This window comes from Vombatus ursinus, unplaced genomic scaffold, assembly GCF_900497805.2.
Source record: "Vombatus ursinus unplaced genomic scaffold, bare-nosed wombat genome assembly UNPS02014832.1, whole genome shotgun sequence".
NCBI lineage: Eukaryota > Metazoa > Chordata > Mammalia > Diprotodontia > Vombatidae > Vombatus > Vombatus ursinus.
Window position 1 is genome coordinate 17324409 of NW_020954610.1, and position 22289 is coordinate 17346697.

At 37.5% G+C, this 22289-nt stretch overlaps 1 protein-coding gene across 1 annotated transcript in view; it reads right to left on the minus strand.

Annotated features, from left to right (window-relative positions):
- The window catches only part of SUSD1 (sushi domain containing 1), a 327082-nt gene that overhangs the window by 148976 nt on the left and 155817 nt on the right, over window positions 1–22289 (minus strand). The window contains exons 10-11 of the mRNA XM_027839015.1: window positions 18721–18815; window positions 4967–5156 (exon numbers count right to left, since the gene is read on the minus strand). Of these exons, the coding sequence (XP_027694816.1) occupies window positions 4967–5156; window positions 18721–18815 (285 nt within the window). The remainder of the gene's footprint in view (window positions 1–4966; window positions 5157–18720; window positions 18816–22289) is intronic.

Consider the following 22289-nt stretch of genomic DNA (forward strand, 5'->3'; position numbering starts at 1 on the left):
AAGACTCTGTGTGTGTGTGTGTGTGTGTGTGTGTGTGTGTGTGTGTAAAAGAATAAGTCAAATTCTAACAGCTTTATTTTCTATTTAGTTCCAGCTTCCAAACTGGAATATTTTTAAGAGGGAGCAAAAAAAGCTCAAACGCTGAGTATAAGGGACCATGATTCAGGTATGCCTTGAGATTCCAAAAACCACCCATGTGGGAGATTCAGAGGAGAGAAATGAATTCCTTTTCATAACAAAATAAGACTTCAAAACTAGTCTTTACCAAGCAGAGACAAATGAAGCATTTCTTCACTCTTTTCTGAACCCAAAAACTATACCCTACTTACTTTTCTATCCCTTGACCTAATCCCATGACCTGTCTCACCCAGCCCCACTACCCTCTTGTCCACAAAATCCAATGACCACACTCAATCAGCCTAGCTCCAATCTATAAAAATTGCTGTACTGTATATTACTGCCCTACATATATTCTTTAGACACCAAATTTGCTTTCTTGCTGTTCCTCAAACCAAATGCACCATTCCCCATCTAAATGCCTTTTTTCGTGACCTGTCCCCCCATGCCTCACTACCATTTCTTAGACTCTCTAGAATTATAAGACCAATTTTTCCCTAATACAACTTCTTTTCTCCCACCCACAACATGGGGAGGCTTAACCTTAATAAAAGACAAAACTGCCCCCTAGACTGGCCCAACCTCCTTGATACAACTTCCTGGTCATCTAATGGCATACAATTTCCCAGGTACATTAAGGGTTTGGGTTCCCTGACCTTGGTGAGTTTCTGAAAACCATGTGAGTCACCCACCATGGCCTTCGCTATCTCCTGCCTTGATAACTAGCCTTGTGGGGTCCATGGAAGCTGTATCCAGAATCTGAATGCCACTGTATTATTGTTGCATATTCTTTTTTAATAACTTATTTATTTATTTTTAGTTTTCAACACTCACTTCCATAAGATTCTGAGTTTTAAATTTTCTCCCCCTCCCTCTCTTTGCCCTTCCCCAAGATGGCATGCAATCTGAGATAGGCTCTACTTACACACTCATATTAAACATATTTTCACATTGGTCATGATGTAAAGAAGAATTAGAACTAATGGGAGGAACCATAAGAAAGAAGAGACAAAAAAAAAAAAGAAAAGGAGAGCAAATAGTATGCTTCCATCTGCATTCAGACTCCAAACTTCTTTCTCTGGAAGTGGATAGCATGTTCCATCATGAATGTCTTTTGGAGTTGTCTTAGATTCTTGCATTGCTGAGAAGAGTTAAGTCTATCAAAGTCAGTCATCAAACAATCTGGCTGTTACCGTGTACAATGTTCTCCTGGTTCTGCTCATTTCACTCAGCATCAATTCATATAAGTCTTTCCAGGTTTTTCTGAAGTTTGCCTGCTCATCATTTCTTACAGCACAATAATATTCCATTAAATTCATATACCACAACTTATTTAGCCATTCCCTAGTTGATGGACCTCCCCTCACTTTTCAATTCTTTGCCACCACAAAAAGAATTGCTATAAATATTTTTGTACATGTAGGTCCTTTTCCTGTTTTTATGATCTCTTTGGGATATAGACCTAGAAGTGGTATTGCTGGGTCAAAGGGTATGCACAGTTTTGTAGCCCTTTGGGCATAGTCCCAAATTGTTCTCCAGAATGGTTGGATCAGTTCACAACTCCACCAACAATGCATTAGTGTTTCAATTTTTCCTCATCTTCTCCAACATTTATCCTTTTCCTGTTTTGTCATGTTAGCCAATCTGATAGATATGATGTGGTACCTCAGAGCTGTTTTGATTTGTATCTCTTTAATCAACAGTGATTTAGAGCATTTTTTTCATATGACTATAGATACCTTTAATTTCTTCCTCTAAAAACTGCCTGTTCATATCCTTTGTCTTTTTATCAATTGAGAAATGACTTGAATTTTTATCATATTCTTACTGTGTTGGGGCAAAATAAAACTCCTATTGATAACCACAGCGTGACTTGCAAGTGCCTCATCTCATTACAACAATCAACCTGAACTAAGGTTGTAACTAAGAGAATACAGGAATTAGAGCCATTCCTTTGTCACTAGTTTCCTTCCAAATTCAGCCCAAGCCTTACCTTCCACATGAGGTCTTTCTTGATCCCCCCAGATATTACTGACTTCCCTAAACTCATCTTGTTTTTCTTTAGTTATGTCCTGGGGAAACCAAGAAAACAAAGCTTATTGCTACCTTCTCCCATGCTATTTGATTCAATAAGCATTTATTAAACATCTTATTGATGCAATGTACTATGCTAGTCACTTGGGAGAGAAGATAAACATTTAATAGTAATAATTGAAGAATAGCTAACATATATATATAGCACCTACTACATACCAGGTACAGTGCTAAGCTATCTTATTTCATCCAGCTATTAAGTCAAGATCTGAGTTCAAACTTCCTAGCTGTGTAACCCTGGACATGTCACTTAACGTCTCTGTTTGCCTCAGTTTCTTCATCTGTAAAATGGGGATGATAATAGCACATACCTTTCAGGTTTAGTGTCAGGATCAAATGAAATAATAATTGTAAAACACTCAGAACACTAAATGCACTGCCTATCACACAGTGGGCACCATAGAAATGTTAGTTATTATTGTTATTACTATTATTATTATCATAATCATTATCATTATAATGATAGGAATTACCTATAAGAAATATCTTTCTTCTGACAAATTCTGAGTGATATTAAGTTTACTTTTTCTTATAATTGTTCTTCAGAGATCAATCAACAAGTATACATAAGGCACCTACTATAAGCCTAGGCTAGGCCCTTGGGACCCAGGTAAAAAGAATGAAACAATTACTATTCACAATGAGCTTACATTCTAACTGGGAGAGATGACAAGTACATATAAACATAAATGCAGCATAAATATAAAGGGAATGAAATATATATGCACAGTACTTAAACACAAGGTAGGTTGAAAGAGGGCACTGACAGTTGAAAGAGATAAGGAAAGGCTTCAGGCCTTTGGTGCCTGAGCTTTGTGTTAAAGGAAGAGAAGGACTCCATGAGGCAGAGGAAAGGAGAGAAAATGCTCCAGGAATGGGGGCCACCACTGTAGAGGCACCTAGGCAAGAGACAGAACGTCTGAGAACTAGAGAGAAGGCCAATTTGGCCAGATTGGGTGTTCAGAATGGGGAATGATGTTCAATGAATCTGTAAACATAGGTCAGCAGAGAGCAGGAGTGCTCATGTATTCATTCATTCAATAAGCATATACTAAGCCCCTAATGGATGCTATATAAATGTTAGCTATTATTATTATTAATAATCAATTCTTGTCCCTACCTCCCCCAAAATGACTAGCACAGTGCTTTGCACCAATAAGATGTTTAGGTGCATTTTGCCAGATGCTGTAGATACCAAGACAAAAACAAATATAGTCCTTGCCTTATTCATGATAAGAAATTTAAAACTGATCTGGATTTTTAATGGATTTCTTCTCAATCCTTCATTGACCTGTTAAAACTGTTATCAAATGCCCTGGGCCCTAAAGGTGGATAAATCCTGAGACTAGGGAACTAAAGATTAAGGATAGACAAATTCACAAGGGCTCAAGAATATTTCATCAAAGCCTATGAGGGTAAGTGCTCTCCTCCTCCAAAGATGTGAAATTGGAGGCTAAATTCTAAAGCAAATTCTATTTCCTCATGAGCTGCCCACTATCAGTCCCAACCCCCAAATGATTCCTGGCTAGAAAAACAATCTGAAATTCAGATTTACCTTTAGCTCAGAAACCATCGGTGTTTCTTTAGATACTTCTGATAGGGTACAGGCCCAAGTCGAGACCTTTGCCCCTTACCCTAAAAGAATTTTGGGTCCCATTTGTTTAAGGAGGGAATGACAGGGTACAGGGTCTGGAAACTCCCTCCTTGAACTCTCCTTGAATTTCCCCAACAGTCAAGTCTCTGGTGTTCACCTGAGACATCAACCCTTCCCATTCCCCTTTGAATGTCTGCACCTGGCCCCACCCTAGACCTCCACTCCTAGATCCTATCTAGACCCCAGTCTCCCACGTGGTTTGGGTCCTTCTCAGTTATCTCACAGTCACCTCAGACTACTTGACCACTCCTAGATCCCTCTCACAGTCTTTCTGTATATAATATCCATCTCCATTAAGGGGCTCAGATTCAATCTAGCCCACTTGTCAATGTGAGTGTCACAAATGTTCAGATTTCTTAAGAGTCTGGCCAATATGGCAGATCTTTAATAAATCTTGTCTTTGGCTGCAAGAAGGTTTGGGTAGAATTCATTCGGGCAGGACCTGCATGTCGCTATTTCAGGGTCCCAGCACCCCTAAACATCTAAACCTCAACACTTCCATGAGTTACATGTGCCAGAAGTATATTTTTGTCAAATTCTGATTTAACTGTGGTGTCTCCTTATTATCAAAATAACTCTTGAACCATGTCAAGATGCCTATTTTAATTTCCCTTAAGAGCTCCATTTCAGAATCTCGGTACATCAGGAAGTGTAAATCTGGGAGCAAGCAAATAATTTTTTATATGAATTATAGATTATCTCTAAATTATCTCTGTATGAATTTCTCTAAATCATAAAATTTTAGCAAAAAAAAAATCTCTTAGCAGGCACAGAGTTCCAACCCTTTCATTTTACAGATGAAAGGACTGAGGCCTACAGAGTTTAAGTGACTTACCCAACACCAAACAGCCAGACTGTGTCATAGCTGAGATGAGCATTATGTAGTGGATAAGGAGATGGGTTTGAAGTCTGGAAAACCTGGGTTCAAATTCCACCTCAGATACTTACTAGTTCTGTAACATTGGGCCAATTAACCTCTCTGAACTTCAGTTTCCTCATCTAAAAAAGGAAGAGGTTGGACTCTGTGGCATCTAAGGTTTCTCCTATATTAATTAACTTCCTGTCATGAGATATACAGAAGAGAAAGATGGCAGTACCTACCTGATCTTGTTGTTGCTATGATGATGTGTGCCGAGTGTTTTGGAAATGCCATGGTGGTGATATTTACTGCGTAGTAAGTTCGTGGATACAGTTCTAAACAAACCTCTGGAAATCTTTCTCTTGTAGTAAAGTTAAATGATACCTCATGATAAAAATTACGCTGATACCATCTTTGTCCCAGGACTTGAAACTGTTATGAAATTGAAATAATAATGCAATATTAAAATTCTGGTTGATTCTAAATATCAAGAACTCAAGAAAGATGAAGACAAAGCAAGAAAAATATTTCCCTTTCTTCCCACCCTTCAATTTCATTTTCATTGTTGTTTAGTCATCATCAGTCACGGCGCACTCTTCGTGACCCTGTTTGGGGTTTTCTTGAGAAAGTCACTGAAATGGTTTGCCATTTCCTTCTCCAGCTCATTTTTACAGATGAGGAAACTAAGGCAAACACGGTGAAGTGATTTGTCCACAGTCACACAGCTAGTAAGTGTCTGAGGTCACATTTGAACTCAGGAAGATGAGTCTTCCTGACTCCAGGTCCAGCATTCTACTCACTTTACCTTTACCCTAGGTTTGTTGGAAAAAAATAGCAGGACCTGCAAATATTTTCACCAACCATGAAGACTCGCATCAGGACTACCAGTAGGAAAGCATGGGAAATTTTGAATGAGGGAAGAAGCATGTATTAAACACTCGGTATAAGCAAAACAATGTGCTAAGTACTAGAGGTACAAACAATACAATAGCCCACTCTTGGCTCTCCCAGAGTGCCCACTCTAATGGAGGAAACAAGACAGATAGGAGGTATCAGATGTAAATCAGATGGAAAGGCCCTAGTGGCCCTTAGGGTTTGGCAGAAAGGTAGATGATAATGAATTTTTTTTTAAAGTGTAATTTCCATTAAAAAATTGCATAAGTTTCTGATGTTGAACCACTTCATCTATCAAGGATTTTGGTGTTTAATATCCCATAGTATTTGCTAATCTTTCCTTCCTCATTACCTGTACTCCTTGTGCAATCATGAGACCAGAGGAAATCTTAAGAAGTTGTCATCCAGTCAATCCTCCCACACTCTAGCCCTGACTCCTGATGTCTAGACTGAACTGAGTTTCATCTCAACAAATGAGAAGACCAGCTAAGAAAATACGTTTCAATTCTCATAAGTAATCCATTCTAACGCTTAACTATGCTTAAGTGCAAGAGATTTTATTCAGATGCAAAGAAAATACAAGGTGTCTTTCTTCTGGGAAGCAAATGAACTGATAGGATGAAAAGGAGCATGTCACTTTATGATAATACTCAATAATCAATCAAAAAATATTTATTAAGAGGCTACTGTATACCAGGCACTGTGCTCTCAACAAACTTATATTCTGACATTAACAATAAAAATACCCCCCCAATAAAAACTCAAACCCAAAACCTGCCAGAAATTCTTACAAGAAATTTAAAATTCACACCAAAACCATAATAAGCATACCAAGGAGAGTTCCAATACAATACAGTTTATACTGTATGGCAATGATGACAATGGTGATAATTATAATAATTATTAGAGTATCAAGGAGAAAAATACCAAAATCATATTTGAAGTTGCACTAGAAACAATTCAAGAAATCCCAGGATATGAGACACATAAAAGCAGTCAAATTAAAAAAAGAATTCATCTCAGCATTTTTTAAAATCCTGAAAGATACTAAAGGCAACAGTTAAGTGGTAAAGTGGACAGAGTACTAGACTTAGAATTAGGAAGACCTGAGTTCAAAGACCTAAGGCACTTACTAGCCTTGACCCTAGGGAAGTCACTCAACTTCTCTGTGCGTCAGTTTCCTCATGTAAAATGAGGAGATTCAACTTAATGGCCTCCAGTGCCCCTTTCTGCTCTTGATTGCTGATCCTATGAGATTTAAAAAAAAAATCTTGGGAGGAAATGATGACAAAACTTAGTAAGGTGAACAATAATAGAGAATTTTAAGTATTAAAAGCTCTAATTAAAAACAGAATTAACATAATAGAAGATAGAATAGCAAATAATAGTTGAAGTGGGGGGGAAACCCAGAAAATAATTCATCTGGGGAAATAATTAGAAACAATGCAAATGAAAATGATAGATTTTAAGGATAGATAAAGAAGAAAAAAACTCAGAATTGTTGAGTTCCCAGAAAATTTGTAACAAGAAAACAATTCAGTCACTATATTTCAGGAAACTAGCCCCACAAATTCCCAAAGCTATTAAAAAAATCAGTTTCCTAACAAAATGTCACAGAGCACTAACAAGGAAAAATGCAAAAATCCAATACATACACAAGCTTCAAAACAATAAAGAAAAAAATTCGTTCAAGAAACAAAAAGAAAAATGTAATAATAAAAACATCAGTCAGGAAATACAATTTTTCTACAAGAACAAAAAAGCTGAAACATAAAACATAAAATTTAAGAAAAAAGTTAGGTTTCAATCCCACAATTAGCTTCCTAGAAAAACTATATGATTTTCAAAAATAAATGATGGACCTCAAAGATTTCAAAAAGGGGAAAAAACCTATACTTCAAAAGAGCCTTTGGAATTGAACTAGAGAAACACCTGGAGACCTGAGTGCCTAGAATAATAGATTTTTTTTATTGTGATTACTATTGGATAAGCTATACCATTGTTACTTGTTAATTTACTGAATGGTAAAATTGGACTTGAAAGAAAAATGTTAAAAAGGAAAGGAAAAACAAAATATAAAGAAGATTAAATAAGTTAAAGGATATCATAGGTAAAAACAGGAAAAAAGAAAAGTCATAAAACTAATATGAAATATAGGAAAACTAGTTCTTTTGAATTTGGCTTTAAAATAAAAATAGCTAACATTTATATAGCACTTAACAGAGGTTAAGTGACTTGCCCAGGGTCACACAGCTAGAAAATATCTGAAGCCGGATTTTAACTCAGCTCTTCCTGAATCCAGGGCCACCACTCTATCCATTAGTAAAATATGAAAGTTTACATCCAGTTTTGACAAACAAATGAACATTAAAAGAATGAAGTCAGATACAACAATTAATATAATATTTTAAAAGATTGAACTGCCTCCATCAAAAGAGTTGCAGAGGAGAATCAAAACCAGAATTGAACAGTATGTTCTTTAAAGGAATCACACGTCCCCCAATTAGGCAATGACTGAATAAGTTATTGCATGTGAATGTGATAGAATATTATTGTGCTGTGAGAAATGATGAAGGGAAGGGTTTTAGACAAAGCTGGGAAGTCTTATATTAGTTGATGTAAAGTGAAGTGAGCAGAACCAACAGAATAATGTATATAGTAACAGCAACATTGTAAAAAAAAATAATGATCAACTATGGAAGACTTAGTAACTCTGATCAACACAATGACCTACCTCAATTCCAAAGATCTCATGATGAATAATACTATTTACCTATAGATAGAGAGCTGGTAAACTAGAGTGCAGATTAAAGCATATTTTTTCCTTTTTTTCTTGCTTTTTTTTTAACATGGCTAATGCTGAAATTTGTTTAACATGACTTTATATTTGTTAATGGGTTTTGTATCTCTTGCCTTCTCAATGGGTTGGGGAGGGGCTGGGAAAAGAGAATAAATTGAAAATTGAAAATTAAATAAAATTGATGTTTAAAAAAGTCAAAGAATTATTCCTAAAAAGGTACATAGATTTAAAGTGAAAGAATGGATAGTTTTAGCATTCTAAAGTGAGATATTTTTAAAATGTGGAGTTGCATTTGGTGATACAACAAGATTGATATTAAAACCCAGAAAACATAAAAATAAACAAAAAATTCCATCATGCTTTAAGGCACTATTGAAAATGAGAGCACATTGATTGTGAACATATAAGCACCAATCAATATAACAGTTAAATTTATAAAAGAAAAGCTCAGTCTTGAAAGAAGAAACAGATTGAAAATAACAATATAAGACTTTAAAATTCTGCTAATAGAATATTTTAAAAAATTAAACAAAATGATAGATTAGAAAGAAGTTGCACATTAAGTGTTGAATCAAACTTAATGGAGTAGATATATGAGGATTGCTGATGGAAAAAAAACAAGGAATATATCCATTTTTTCAAATACATATTGAATTGTCACAAAATTGATCATATTCTTCAGAGAAATCCTAGGAAAATTTAAAAGGACAGCAATTTAAAAAGGTGTGATCATATTTTTTTTGTTTGCTGGTTACTTAGAATTTGTACTCTTTAAAAACTATAATTGAAATAGTAAATCAAACTAATTACAGTTTTAAAAAAAATTCTAAATAACTAGCAAACAAAAAAGGAGAAAATATTAAATTACTCAAGTTAAATGAGAAGAAGAGACCATAATGAATCTAAGATAATCAGTTAGTTAGTGAATAAGCATTCATATACTATTATGTGCCAGGCATGTGATAAGAGGCAGAGATACAAAGAGGGACAAAAGACAGTCCCTGCCCTCAAGGAGCTCACAATCTAATGAGGGTGACAACATGCAAACCACTACGTACAAACAAATTATATACAGGATAATTAGCAAATGATCAACTTAGAGAAGACACCAGAATTAAGAGGGATTGGAAAAGCCTTCCTGTAGAACGTGAGATGAACAGCTAGATGGTTACAGTGCTGGGCCTGGAGTCAAGAACACTCCTCTTCCTGAGTTCAATTTTGGCCCCAGACACTTACTAGCTGTATGACTCTGGGCAAGTCATTTCATCCTGTTTGCCTCAGTTTCCTCATCTGTAAAATGAGCTGGAGAAAGAAATGGCAAATCATTCCAGTATCTTTTCCAAGAAAACCTCAAATGGGGTCATGAAGAGTTAGACACAACTGAAAAAAAAAAGACTGAATAACAACAATAAAATCCCATAGATGCCATGGCATCAGAGATAAAGAGCTGGCTTTAGAGTCAAGAAATCCCAGGCTCTGTCTCACCTCTAACTAGCCATGTGCCCCTGGTCAATTCACTCAACTTTTCAGCACTCCCAAGCAACTCTAAGGCTATAAATTGCAAAGTGGGCTTCAATGTACAATGCCAGTGAAATCATAGGTATGGTCCAGAAAGAAAAAGACTGAAAGAGAGAGACAGAAAAACAGAGAAAGAAAACAAAGAAGTCACACTGTTTCCAAGATAGAGAAATATGTTATGTTCCTCCATTCTTTTTATGAGGCTAAAATGATTTTGAGCCCCAAACCCAGCAGAGATAAAACTGAAAAAAGCATAGTGTCATCATCATTAATAAATATTATTTTATCACGAACATCATATCATTAGTATCATCCATATAAAATATTAATTAAAACATTAGAAAATAGTATACAGTAATATATTTTACTAAGTAGTATGTCCAAGTAGGAATTTTGCCAGAAATACACAGATGATTCAATATGGGAAAACAATGAGTATAATAAATTAAATGTAAGTATTTAAAGGATATGTGATTTCATCAGTATAATTCCCTCCAAATCAACTCTTCCTGGGCTTAGTGGACAAATGCTATAGAGTTGTCTGAGGGACTGAAGTTAAGTGACTTGCCTAGTAACCCTAGAAATAGCTAATGGCAGAAGTCCCATTGAAAACTTTGCAGCCTACTCTAAGTTACTTCTTATAATAAAAATAACAATACATCCTATCAACAAGAAAAATCATATCAACAAGAAAAATGATACCATTATGCAGAATAACAAAAGTATACTTACAATAACAACATGCACATGAACTACAGTACATATAGATAATAATGGCAGCAAAACTCTACACAAAAATTGTCAGAAGGGAAAATAAAGCAAATAAAATATTGCTATTGCTTTGTTAAATTATATATTTTTATTTTATTAAAATATAGCTTAGATTTATGGCTTTATTTGGCATTTTATTCACTTTGTTTCTTATTGTTAAAACTAGAATTAAGTTTGTGATTAAAAAAACTTTTCATAAAAAAAATAAAGAAAACCCCAAGGATTTCCTTGTCACAAATTCACAAGGAGATATCCTCCAAAACACATTTTCACAAAAATGTAGACCAGAGAGAAGGGAAAGACATTTAGTCAATTTCCATTATGCCTTTTGGTCAGTTTCATAGTATCAAAGATATAGAATTAGAAGAAACCTTGCAGGTCATCAAATTAATCCACTTATTTTGTAATTGAGGAGACTGAAACCCAGACAGGAAAAGTGTCTTGACTAAGATTGTAAGAAATAGCTAGTTTTTATTTCCACAAAAGTCACCTGAAACCTAAGAAATGCAATCTAAGGGTTAGGTAGAAGTTGAACAAAGGAAGCCATAAATTAGAATAAGAAAACACTATTGGTGAGTGAATAAATTGGCCAAAAACCAGTTCGGTATAGATTAACATCAAAAGGGGTGTTTCCACACCCATATAAGGGCAAAAGTAAATATGGGTCTCTGAGTTGTGGGGAGTGGGAGAGTAATTAGGGGCACAGACTCACGTGGGGAAATTAGGCACTTCAGATAAGCTGTAACCTCTATAGCACCCAGCCAATGGGAAAACAGAGGAGGGAAATTCAAATCAGGAATAGGGAATAAAAAGCTGTGTATCTGTCCCACTTGTGTGTCCACAGGTGGGACACCTGATCTGGCCAGGTCATTAATAAAAGTTCTTCCTGGTTCAAACAATGGCTTCATGGAATTTTTGTTAAGACTTTTTGCTGCTTACAAGATCACACCATACAAGTGTATGGTATGATAAATACAAGTGTAAAGTCAGAATCTGAATTCATATCCTGACATCAACTTCACTCCCCTTCTATTGTATCATGTTCTGGCCCCTGGGGTAGATAATGATTTATATGACAAAATGCTTTATATATGTTATTCATTTGAGATACTTTAGCCTTTCTCTTTCCTCTTCATCTTAATAACTCATCTTCTCCTCTTTAGGGAAAACATTTCTGGGACTAGCACAAAAACAACAACAACATCGAAAAGTCTTTATGATTCCCAATTTTTTTGAGATTTAATACCTTAATTTTTGGTGTTTTGTTTAATCCTGGATCCTGTCAATGAGACATCCATTTTTTGAATGAAAATTATTTCTGTTTTGAGAATATGTAGAAAATGTCATGATAATTCAATGCAATTCAATAACACCATGCTTACTATAAAATACTTTCTATATGCTAGGCACTATGCTAGGAAGGAAGGAAACAAGCATTTATTAAGAACCTACTATATGCCAGACACTGTGGGTATCTCATTTGACCTTCACAACAACCCTGTGAGGGAAGTGCTGTTTTTATTCTCATTTTACACAGAGAAAACTGAGGCAGAGAGGTTAAGTGACTTAGGGCAGACGTGAATTCAGGTCTTCCTGACTCCAGGTGCAATGATCTATCTATGCATTGCACCACCTAGCTACCTCTGGACACTGAGGATACAAAATAATAAAACAACTTTGTCCCCAACAAGTTGATATCCTACTGACAAATACTGAGATAATTAGAGGCATTATACTATATTTGTACCAACAAGGCTACAGGGATCCGTTGCATCAAAGGAGGACCTAATCAAAAGATTGATAACAATATGATTTTTAACATGTGGTAGTCTTGCCCTCTAGTGGACATCCAACAAAAAGTGCTCATCATTATAGCTGAGTTTTTCTTAATGAAACTACTCTAAGATTTGAATATAATAACAAATTTAAGGTGATAAAGAACTTTTAAAAATCACTTCATCTATCCCAACACTTCTCCCAAATATAGGAAGAGCCATGCCTAACACACTTAAAGTCATCCCAAAGAAAAGAAAATCGAGGCTATACTTGCAGATACTCCACCCAAAGGAAAGACACTGCCTACAAGTTATCTTTATTGTGTCTGAAGGTCCTTCTCCTGGGTCCACTTGCCCCCACCTTATAATCTCCCACAGCAGGGTTTCTTTTTCTTTTTTTTTTTTTTTTTTTTTTTTTTTTGTTAGGCAATGGGGTTAATTGACTTGCCCAGGGTCATACAGCTAGTAAGTGTTATGTGCCTGAGGCCGGATTTAAGCTCAGATCCTCCTGAATCCAGGGCCAGTGCTCTATCCACTTTGCCACCTAGCTGCCCCCTACAGCAGGGTTTCTTAACCTGGGCTCCATGAACTTTAAAAAATATATTTTGATAGCTGTATTACAATATAATTGGTTCCCTTTGTAATCCTATGTATTTTATTTTATTTATTAGAAAATATTATTCTGCGAATGGATCTATAGACTTCAGACTGCCAAAGGAGTCTATGACACACACATACACATACACACATACTTTAAAACAGAGTTTTAAAGACCAGAGTTCAAAGCCAGCTCAGACATTTCCTAGCTGTGTGACATTGGAAAAGCTGGTTAACTTCTCTCTGCCTCAGTTTCCTCATTCATAAAGATGGGTTATAATAATAGCACTGGGATGTTATGAGGATCAAATGAAATAATATTAGTAAGTGTTTTGCAAACCTTAAAACACAGTATAAAGGCAAGCTATTATCCATTTCACTTTGGGACAGTTCTATATCAGCCACATGACAATGAGCAAGTCTCTTAAAGTCTCAATGCCTCAGACAACCTTCTAAAACTAAATTGTGGGATAATTTGCTAATCTGTATCAATGGAGGGAGTTTCCAGGCCAAGAATTCCCTACATTAATTAAATCACAAATCCTAACCAAATTGTTAAGAAGTCATTCTTCATATTGATTGTAAAAATGCTTCAGCGACTTCAGCACCCTGGCCCTAATTTTTGCCTCTGGAGTCACATGGAGCAAACCTAATCCATCTTCTATGACAGCTCTTCTAACAGTGGAAGACAGCAATCATGGACCAGATGGCCTTTGAGGTCCTTTCCAGCTCTAATGCTATGACCCGATGTCCTTCCTAAATCTGCTTCAACAGGCTCATCTTCCTCAAGGCCCTTCAGTCCCACAGTATCCAGGCCCTTCACAAGAAATTGTCCTTTGCTGCACTCACTCCAGTTTGTCAATGTTCTTCCAAATACATGAATTTCAGAAGTAGACACCATAGAGATAGTCTCTCCAGTCTGCTGCCTCCTTTGTTTTTTTGGGTTTTTTTATACTATGTCTTTAGTCATGCAAACTAAGACCTCATTGGCTTAACATTGAATTGATATTGAGCTTAAACTAATATTGACTTAAGCCTTTCAGTCCAACTTCTGTTTTCAAAGACTGGGTTACACCCTGCCAGCACAACAATATTCTGCTTACCACCAATTACCAATTGCTAGGCAGGTTATATGGACAAATACACAACACTGAGCAAAGACCCCAGCAGCTAATTAATGATTTTTAGTGGATAGGTATGTCAGCTGTTTTGAATTGCATTGTATTCTACTCCATTCAAATCATGGCAGCTGTAGTGTATCCTCAGGTCATTCTCCCTCCTTTGTCAAGGAGTTGTACACCTGATTCAACATCTTCCTCACCTCCTCAACTCTTGCCTTTAATCTAGGGGACTTCAATATTTAGGTTACTGCTCTCTCAAATCTCCCAATTTCTCATTCTCCTTAATTGTCATGTCTTACTTCTTATATTATTTCAACCATATATATGGGAATGGATCTCACAAGGACTGCCTACAAGTGTTCTAATTCCTTAATCAAAAATTCTGACTTTCCCCTACCCAGCCATAACCTCCCATCTCTTCTATCAACCTTCCTAAACTTACTTCCTAAACTTACCCTCATTGTGACTTCCAGTTCCTCAGACCTTAATCACTGCTCTGTCTTCACTTTTCTCCATTCCTAATTCCAACACTATAGGTAACCAATTCAATTCTACACTGTTATGTACCCTTGAATTCCCTTTCCCAACCCCTTGTACTTTCAACGTTCATCCCTTGTCAAATCTCATACCTGGATTAGATGGTTGCCACCATCTTCCTCTTCTATCCATACTCACATGCTGCTGAACAGTGCTAGAGGAAGTCCTAATTGTACTGACTAGGTATAAAATAAATTCATTTTATCCAATTTCAACTGGGGCCTCACTGAAGTAAGGCCTGGAGTCAGGAAGACCTGAGTTCAAGTCCAGCTACAAATACTCACTAGCTATATAGTCCTAGGCAAGTCACTTAACATCTTCTGCCTCAATTTCCTCAACTGAAAAATAGAGATAATAATAGCACCTCTGTTGAACAAGTGAACACATCGACTACACCATTTCTTAGGAAGGAGACACAGGAGGGCTTCTAGTACCTCTCTCGCTAATAGGTTCGCTTTTGATCCGGTCAGACAGGAAGACAGGAATGGGGTCATAATAAAGGGTTAAATAAGCTTACTTTATTCTAGTCTGTTCTTCTCAAAGGGAGTCCACCAATAATGGCAGCACCAACTCCTACAGCATTCCCTAACGACCCTTCTCGCAGGGGCAACTACCCCTCGTCTAGATGGGGTCAGTCAAGACCAGCACAACTTGTGCTCTCCCCTAAATCCCCTCAAGCCTCAATGGGTGCCATTTGAGGCAAACACATAGATTTCCCCTCCCAAACCTTGATGGGGGCCAATCAAGGCATGCACAGCATTCAGCCTGCACGTTCACCCCATCGGGGTCCCCAGTCACTGACCAGTGCCCACTTGCTTTATAAGGCAACAAAGAAGGCACACTGCCAGCAATAGCCTCACAATTTTACATCACTTCATCCCTATATCTACTGGGCAAGCATGGTAAAAACTGTTTTAAACCATGATCATAAGAACTCATATCTAAAACCTTGGAAGTAGAGATTGTTATGGCTATGGATCCTGGGAAGAAAACTCTAAGAAAGAATAACAAAAAATCCACTTTACACACACTAAAATTCACCTTACTTACAACCTCCCTCCCAGAACTGTTTTGAGGATTAAATGAGATAACTTTGTAAAGTGCTTAGTCCAGTGCCTGGCACATAGCAAATAGTTAAGAAACACTTATTTTCTTCCTTCTGCCTGTCCATCCTTGATCCCATCCCCTCCTTTCTTCTCCATCAGACTGTCTTTTTAATCATCCTCTCTCTTTCTCATCATCTATTTAAGGTTCTGTCCCTACTGCCTTCAAAAATGCTCAAGTCTCCTCTATCTTAAAAAAAAAAATCCTTCATTAGACTCTCCTATGCCCTCAAATTTTCATCCAAATATCTCTTCTCCCTTTTTTTAAACCAATCTTCTAGAAAAGCTGTATGAATACATTGCCTCAACTTCTCTCACTTCTGAGCTCTTTGCAATCTGACTTTTTTTCTTCAGTTTTTAGGCAATTGGGGTTAAGTGACTTGCCCAGGGTCACACAGCTAGTAAGTGGCAAGTGTTTGGTCTGAGAGCGGATTTGAACTCAGGTCCTCCTGACTTCAGGGCCAGTGCTCTGTCCACTGCGCCACCTAGCTACCTGCAATCTGACTTTTGACCTCATCATTCAAATGAAACTACTCTCTCTAAAGTTCCCAGTGATCTCTTAATTGCCAACTCTGATGGTCTTTCCTCCACTTCTTCACCTCTCTGCTACATTTAATACTATTGATCATTTTCTTTTCCAACATACTATCTGGGTTTTTGTGACACTACCCTATCCTGGTTCTTATCCTAGCCGTATGACCACTCCTTCTCAATTGCCTTTGCTAAATCATCATCTCTGCAATGCCCCCTAACAGCTGGGGCTTCTTATTTCTCTCTGTGTATTCTCTCTCAGTAACTTTAGCAGTTCCTATGAGTTTCGATTATCATCCTTGTGCAGCTGACACCCAGATGTATACATTCAGAACCCGGCTCTCTCCTGAGTTTCATTCCTCTCACCAATGGAACATTTCAAACTGGATGTGCCAGAAACATTTCAAATTCAACATGATCATAATATAATTCTTTATCTATCTCTCTAAAATCCACCCTTCTTCCAGACATCTCTTTCTGCCAAAGGCACCATTTTCTTCCACATGTATTATCCTCAACTCTCCCCTCTCTTATTCCATATATCCTATCATTTGCCAAATATTGATTTTTCTATCTTGACATCTTTCTCATTCATCCTTTTGTTCTCTACTCACAAAGCCATCATCTTAATTCAGTTGCTCACTACCTCTCACCTAGATGATTGCAACAGCCTCCTAACTGATCTCCCTGTCTCAGGTCTCTCTTCAGTGCATCCTACACACTGCTTTGGGAGTAATTTTCCTTAAGCATAGATCTAATCATACAATTATCCAATTCAATAAACTCTAATGGGTCCCTATTGCCTCTAGAGTTTTTAAGGACTTCACAAACCTATCTTTCCAGCTTCATGAGATAGTAGTCTCTACCCCTCCTTCTACCCAACAGAGAGGCCGATGAAACCAGCCTCTCTGTTCCTCACACTTAGCATTCTACCAGCTCCATACCTTTTTTTTTCTTTTTTTGGCTAGGCAATGGGGTTAAGTGACTTGTCCAAGGTCACACAGCTAGTAAGTATTATGTGTCTGAGACTGGATTTGAACTCAGGTCCTCCTAATTCCAAGGCCAGAGCTCTATCCACTGCACCACCTAGCTGCCCCCATCTCCATACTTTCGAACTGGATGCTCCCCATAGCTGGAATGCACTCCCTCCTCACTTCTGCCTCAAACAATCCTTCTTTTCCTTCAAAACACAGATTAAGCACCATTTTCTATATGAAGCCCTTACTGCTCCTCTAATTGCAAGTACCCTCACTTTCTATCTTGTGTTTATTTGTATTCATTCTCTTTACATTTATTCTGTATATGCATATTATACATATGCTAATTATGTATGTGTATATGTTACTTGTCTCTCCTTTCAAATGTAAGCCCTTTAAGAATAGGGATTATGTAATTCTTGATATTTTTATCCCCAGCACCTAGCAAAGTGACAAGGGAAGACATGATAGGTGCTGAAATAAATGCTTGTTGGTTGGATGATCGATTGAGTTTAAGAGATCGAAAAAGAACAGGAAGGGTAGAACAAACTTCTCTTTCCCTCTCACCATAGCTTAGCTGGGGCTAGAGGAGCATCAAGACAATGGGGACTGATGAGATTCTTTTTTCACCATCCCCAACAAAACTCTAAATATGCACTCTTTGACACCATTTATATTCTGGCTAGTTCCTCCTATATGCAAAAATATAAGGACCCCCTTTTTCAAATGAAATTATTTCCGGTTTTTGCCTCATCATTTCTCTATATGAAATTTCTGCTTTTTTTTTAAAAGGTACACTTTTATGTGAGCATGTAGTCCTTCAAGAAGTTACTTAAATTCCAAGTTCAGATGATTATTTTACAGGAAAATGAGTTATGATCATTCACATTAATATTCAAAAACCCAAAATAAAGAATGTAGGCTCAGTGTTACTGAAATACAGGAAGGATCTGATTTCCTTGCACAGAACTCCTATCTCCAAGGGAATAAGGAACTCTTAAGTCTTAGTGGATAAGTCCTAGGAAATTGCCTAAGACAAAAGAAGTTATTGTCCAGGGTCATGTAGTCAAAGACAGGAATTAAAGACAGGTCTTTCTCAATCCAAGTTTATGCATGATACCACACTGTCTCTGAGCTCCAAAGGTATTATTAGCTTTTAATAGGCATATGTGATAGTGTAAATATTTTAAGTTCCTCAGTTTCAAGATTTTCACCTTAAGGATAGGGATTGTATCTTATTTATTTTTGTATCTCCCTCATTATCTAGCTACATGACCTACCATAGGCATCTAGTAACAATTTGTTGATTGAATGAATGAATGAATGAATGAATGGCTTGTTTTTCAGTTCATTCAAAAGAAGACCATCTTACCTGGTACATTTGCTCTTTTGCAGCATCTCTAGGACTCCTCTTCCATTTCAAACAGGTTTCATTAAATACTGAAACATCAAAGGATCCATCATCATCTGCATAGTGAAAAGAGAATATTTTTAAAAATCATCACTTTTGCACAAATTATCAGGGTTAAGTATTATTCAAACCCATGGCCACTCCAGGGCAGTGACAAGAACGGGGCACAGAAGCACTGTCTCCACCTTCCAGCTTTGATGCATAACTCCAAATTTATACTGCTGCTGCAGACTTTGTGCCTTTCTCTGCTTCCATTGAATTGGCATTCCCAATACCTTGGGCTTGACTTGGCATGGACTCTGGTTTGCTTTCTCATGTATCAAAGTGGAGACATGCCTCATTTTCCCTGAGGAATTCTATTCTTGGACTCTGATGACTGGCCTTAATCATCATAACCTGTTGATCCCATTTCCCCTACACTGTAGGGTTTTCCTCTTACTTAGTTGAACTCTGGATAGAATGGCATATAGGAGGGGAAAAAATTGTCTGCATTATGACCAAGATGAAAACAAGTAACCCGTGGTCAAAAGTGCATTTACTAGACCCTCAGAATGGAATAGTTTCAACTCTGTGGAATGACAGAAATCATGCCAGATAGTTGGGTAAAGTAGTAGATAGAGCACTGAACTTGGAGTCAAGAAGACCTGAGTTTGAATCCTGCCTGACACTTCAATAAATTAATCAATAAACATTTATTAAACACCCACATTGTGCTAGGCACCATGCTAAATGCTGGGAATACAAAAAGAGGCAAATGACAGTCCCTGCCCTGAAAGAGCTTACAATCTAATGGAGGAAACAACATGCAAACAAATATGTACAAACTACATACAAAATAAATAGGAGATAATTGACCCAGAGAAGGCACTGGAATTAAGAGGGGTTGGAGAAGGCTTACTGTAGCAGGTGAGATTTCAGTTGGAATTTAAAGAAAGCCAGGGAGACCCTAGAATGGAGAATGTTCCAGACGTGGGACACCCCAGAGCCAAGAGATTCCATCTCTTGTGACTTGTTTGTGGAACAGCCAGAAGGTCAGTGTTATTGGATCAGAGCATAAAATATAAAAAAGACTGGAAAAGTAGGAGGGGACTAGATTATAAAGGGTTTTGAATGCCAAACAGAGCATTTTGTATTTGATCCTAGAAGCAACAGGAAACTACTAGAGTCTATTGAGTGACATGATCAGACCTGCACTTTAGGAAAATCACTTCAGTAGCTGAATGGAGGATGAATTAGAGTAAGGAGAGACTTGATGCAGCCAGACCCAGCAGCAGACTATTGCAGCAGTCCAGGTGTAAAGGGCTGAGGGCCTATCCTAGAGCGAAGGTAGTTTCAGAGAACGGGGTGTATTCAGGAAATGTTGCAAAGGTGAAATGACAGGTCTTGACAACAGCTTGAATATGGAGAGGGTACCACCCTCATAGTGAGGAGTCTGGGATAACTTCTAGGTTTCAAGCCTGAGGGACTGGGAAGATTATGTTGCCCTCTACAGTAATGGGGAAGGAGGGTTTAGGGCAGGGGTGGGGAACCTGCCACCTCAAGGTCACATGTGGCCTTCTAGGTCCTTGGGTGTGGCCTTTTGACCAAGTCCAAGTTTTACAGAACAAATCCTTTTATTAAGGGGATTTGTTCAGTGAAGTTTGGATTCCGTCAAAGAACCGAACTTGAGGACCCGGGCCATATGTGGCTTTGAGGCCACAGGTTCCCTACCCCTGAGCCTAGGCAAGTCCTCAGTTTTCTAATCCATAAAATAAAAAGTTAATAATAGTTACAACACCTGCCCTTCGGGGTTGTTGTGAAGGTCAGTTGAGAATGTATGTAAAGTGATTCACAAAGCTTAAGATGCAATATCAAATGTGAATTATTATTATTAAAGGGACGATGAACAGAGGTTCCTTTCCCAGGCAGAGCATGACTCAGGAACCACTCAGCTATGCACCATGGAAATAAATCAAGAAGAAGACAGACCTGATTTCAGACACAGCATGGAAAAAGTCATTTTATGCCTCCTACTAGTCTTGTACTCCCTTTGAATGCTCCATTTCTTTTCTTTGAGTAGGCAGAACATGGTGCCTGAGTGATGAATCAGAGCAAGGCTGCCATAAAAAAAAGTTCTGCAGAGCCCAGCAGTCACATAGCTAATGCTAACAACGAAGCAAATTTTATAACAAAAGAACATTCCTTCCCCAGGTAGAAAACATTTAGATTTCAGCCATAGACAAAAAACAATATTGTACCCAACACCCTGTGTGTTTATGAAAGGCCAAGATAGGATTTTGATCTTTCCATTCTATTCCCACCATTTATTCTTATAAGTAGAGGAAGAGAGAGAGAGAGAGAGAGAATAATGACAAGTCATTCTAGATACAGACTTGTCTACAGAATTTTAAATGTCACTAACATGTGGTGCAAGACAGTTGCTTAGCTGAAAAGCAACCATCACATAGAAAAGTAAAAGGATAATGTAAAAAAAAAATAACAAATCCTAAAAATTTTAACATTTTGAACAGGGGTTTAGTGAAATGATAAAATATTTTAGAACCTATACTCAAGGATCACCTTTATCTGTCCCATTATAACTCATTCATTTCTTTTTGTTGTTGTTGTTATCATAGCCTTTAGCTTTATTTTTCCTCCATCATAAGTACAGTGGACCCAAGGCACCCCCCTGTGTTAACTTCAACTGTCTCTTCTGTCTCTGCGCTATGGAAGACTGTTAATGGGGTGTGGAAGAGGGCTACACCCAGAAGGATATAGGAGCCAGCCTATGGCCAAATTGTTAAATTTTCAGTGTGAGCATTTAGACCTCAGAGATCTTGGCTACACATCAGGCCTTGATTTATTGCTAGGTTGATTTTTTTTTTAATTAATTCTTTGTGTTTTTAAAACTTTGGGTTACAAATTTTCTCCCGTCCTCCCTCCCTCCCCACCCACCCTCATTGAAAAAGCAAGCATCTCGATACAGGTTATAGATGTGGAGTCATGCAAAACACTTCCATAGTAGCCCTGTTGTGAAAAACTAAGTATATTTCCCTTCATCCTATCCTACTCCCCATTTAGTCTATTCTGTCTTTTGACCCTGTCCCTCCTCAGAAGTGTTTGCTTTTGATTATCCCCTCCCCCAATCTGCCCTCCCCTCTATCAACCCTCTGCTCTCTTGTCCCCTTCCCCCCTTATTTTCCTGTAGGGTAAGATAGATTTCCATACCCCATTGTGTATGTTATTCCCTCCTTAAGCCAAATCCCATGAGAATAAGATTCACTCATTCCCTCTCACCTTCCCCCATTTCCACTCCACTGTAAAAGCCTTTTCTTGTCTGTTTCATGTGAGATATTTTACCTTCTCCTACTTCTCCCTTTCTCCTTCTCCCAGTATAATCCTGTCTCACCACTTAATTTTATTTTTCAGATATCACCCTTTCATCTTCAACTCACCCTCTGCCCTCTATCTATTTATCTATCTATACATACATATAATTTTTTCCCTCCTACTACCCTAATACTGACAAAGGACTTATGAGTTACAAATAT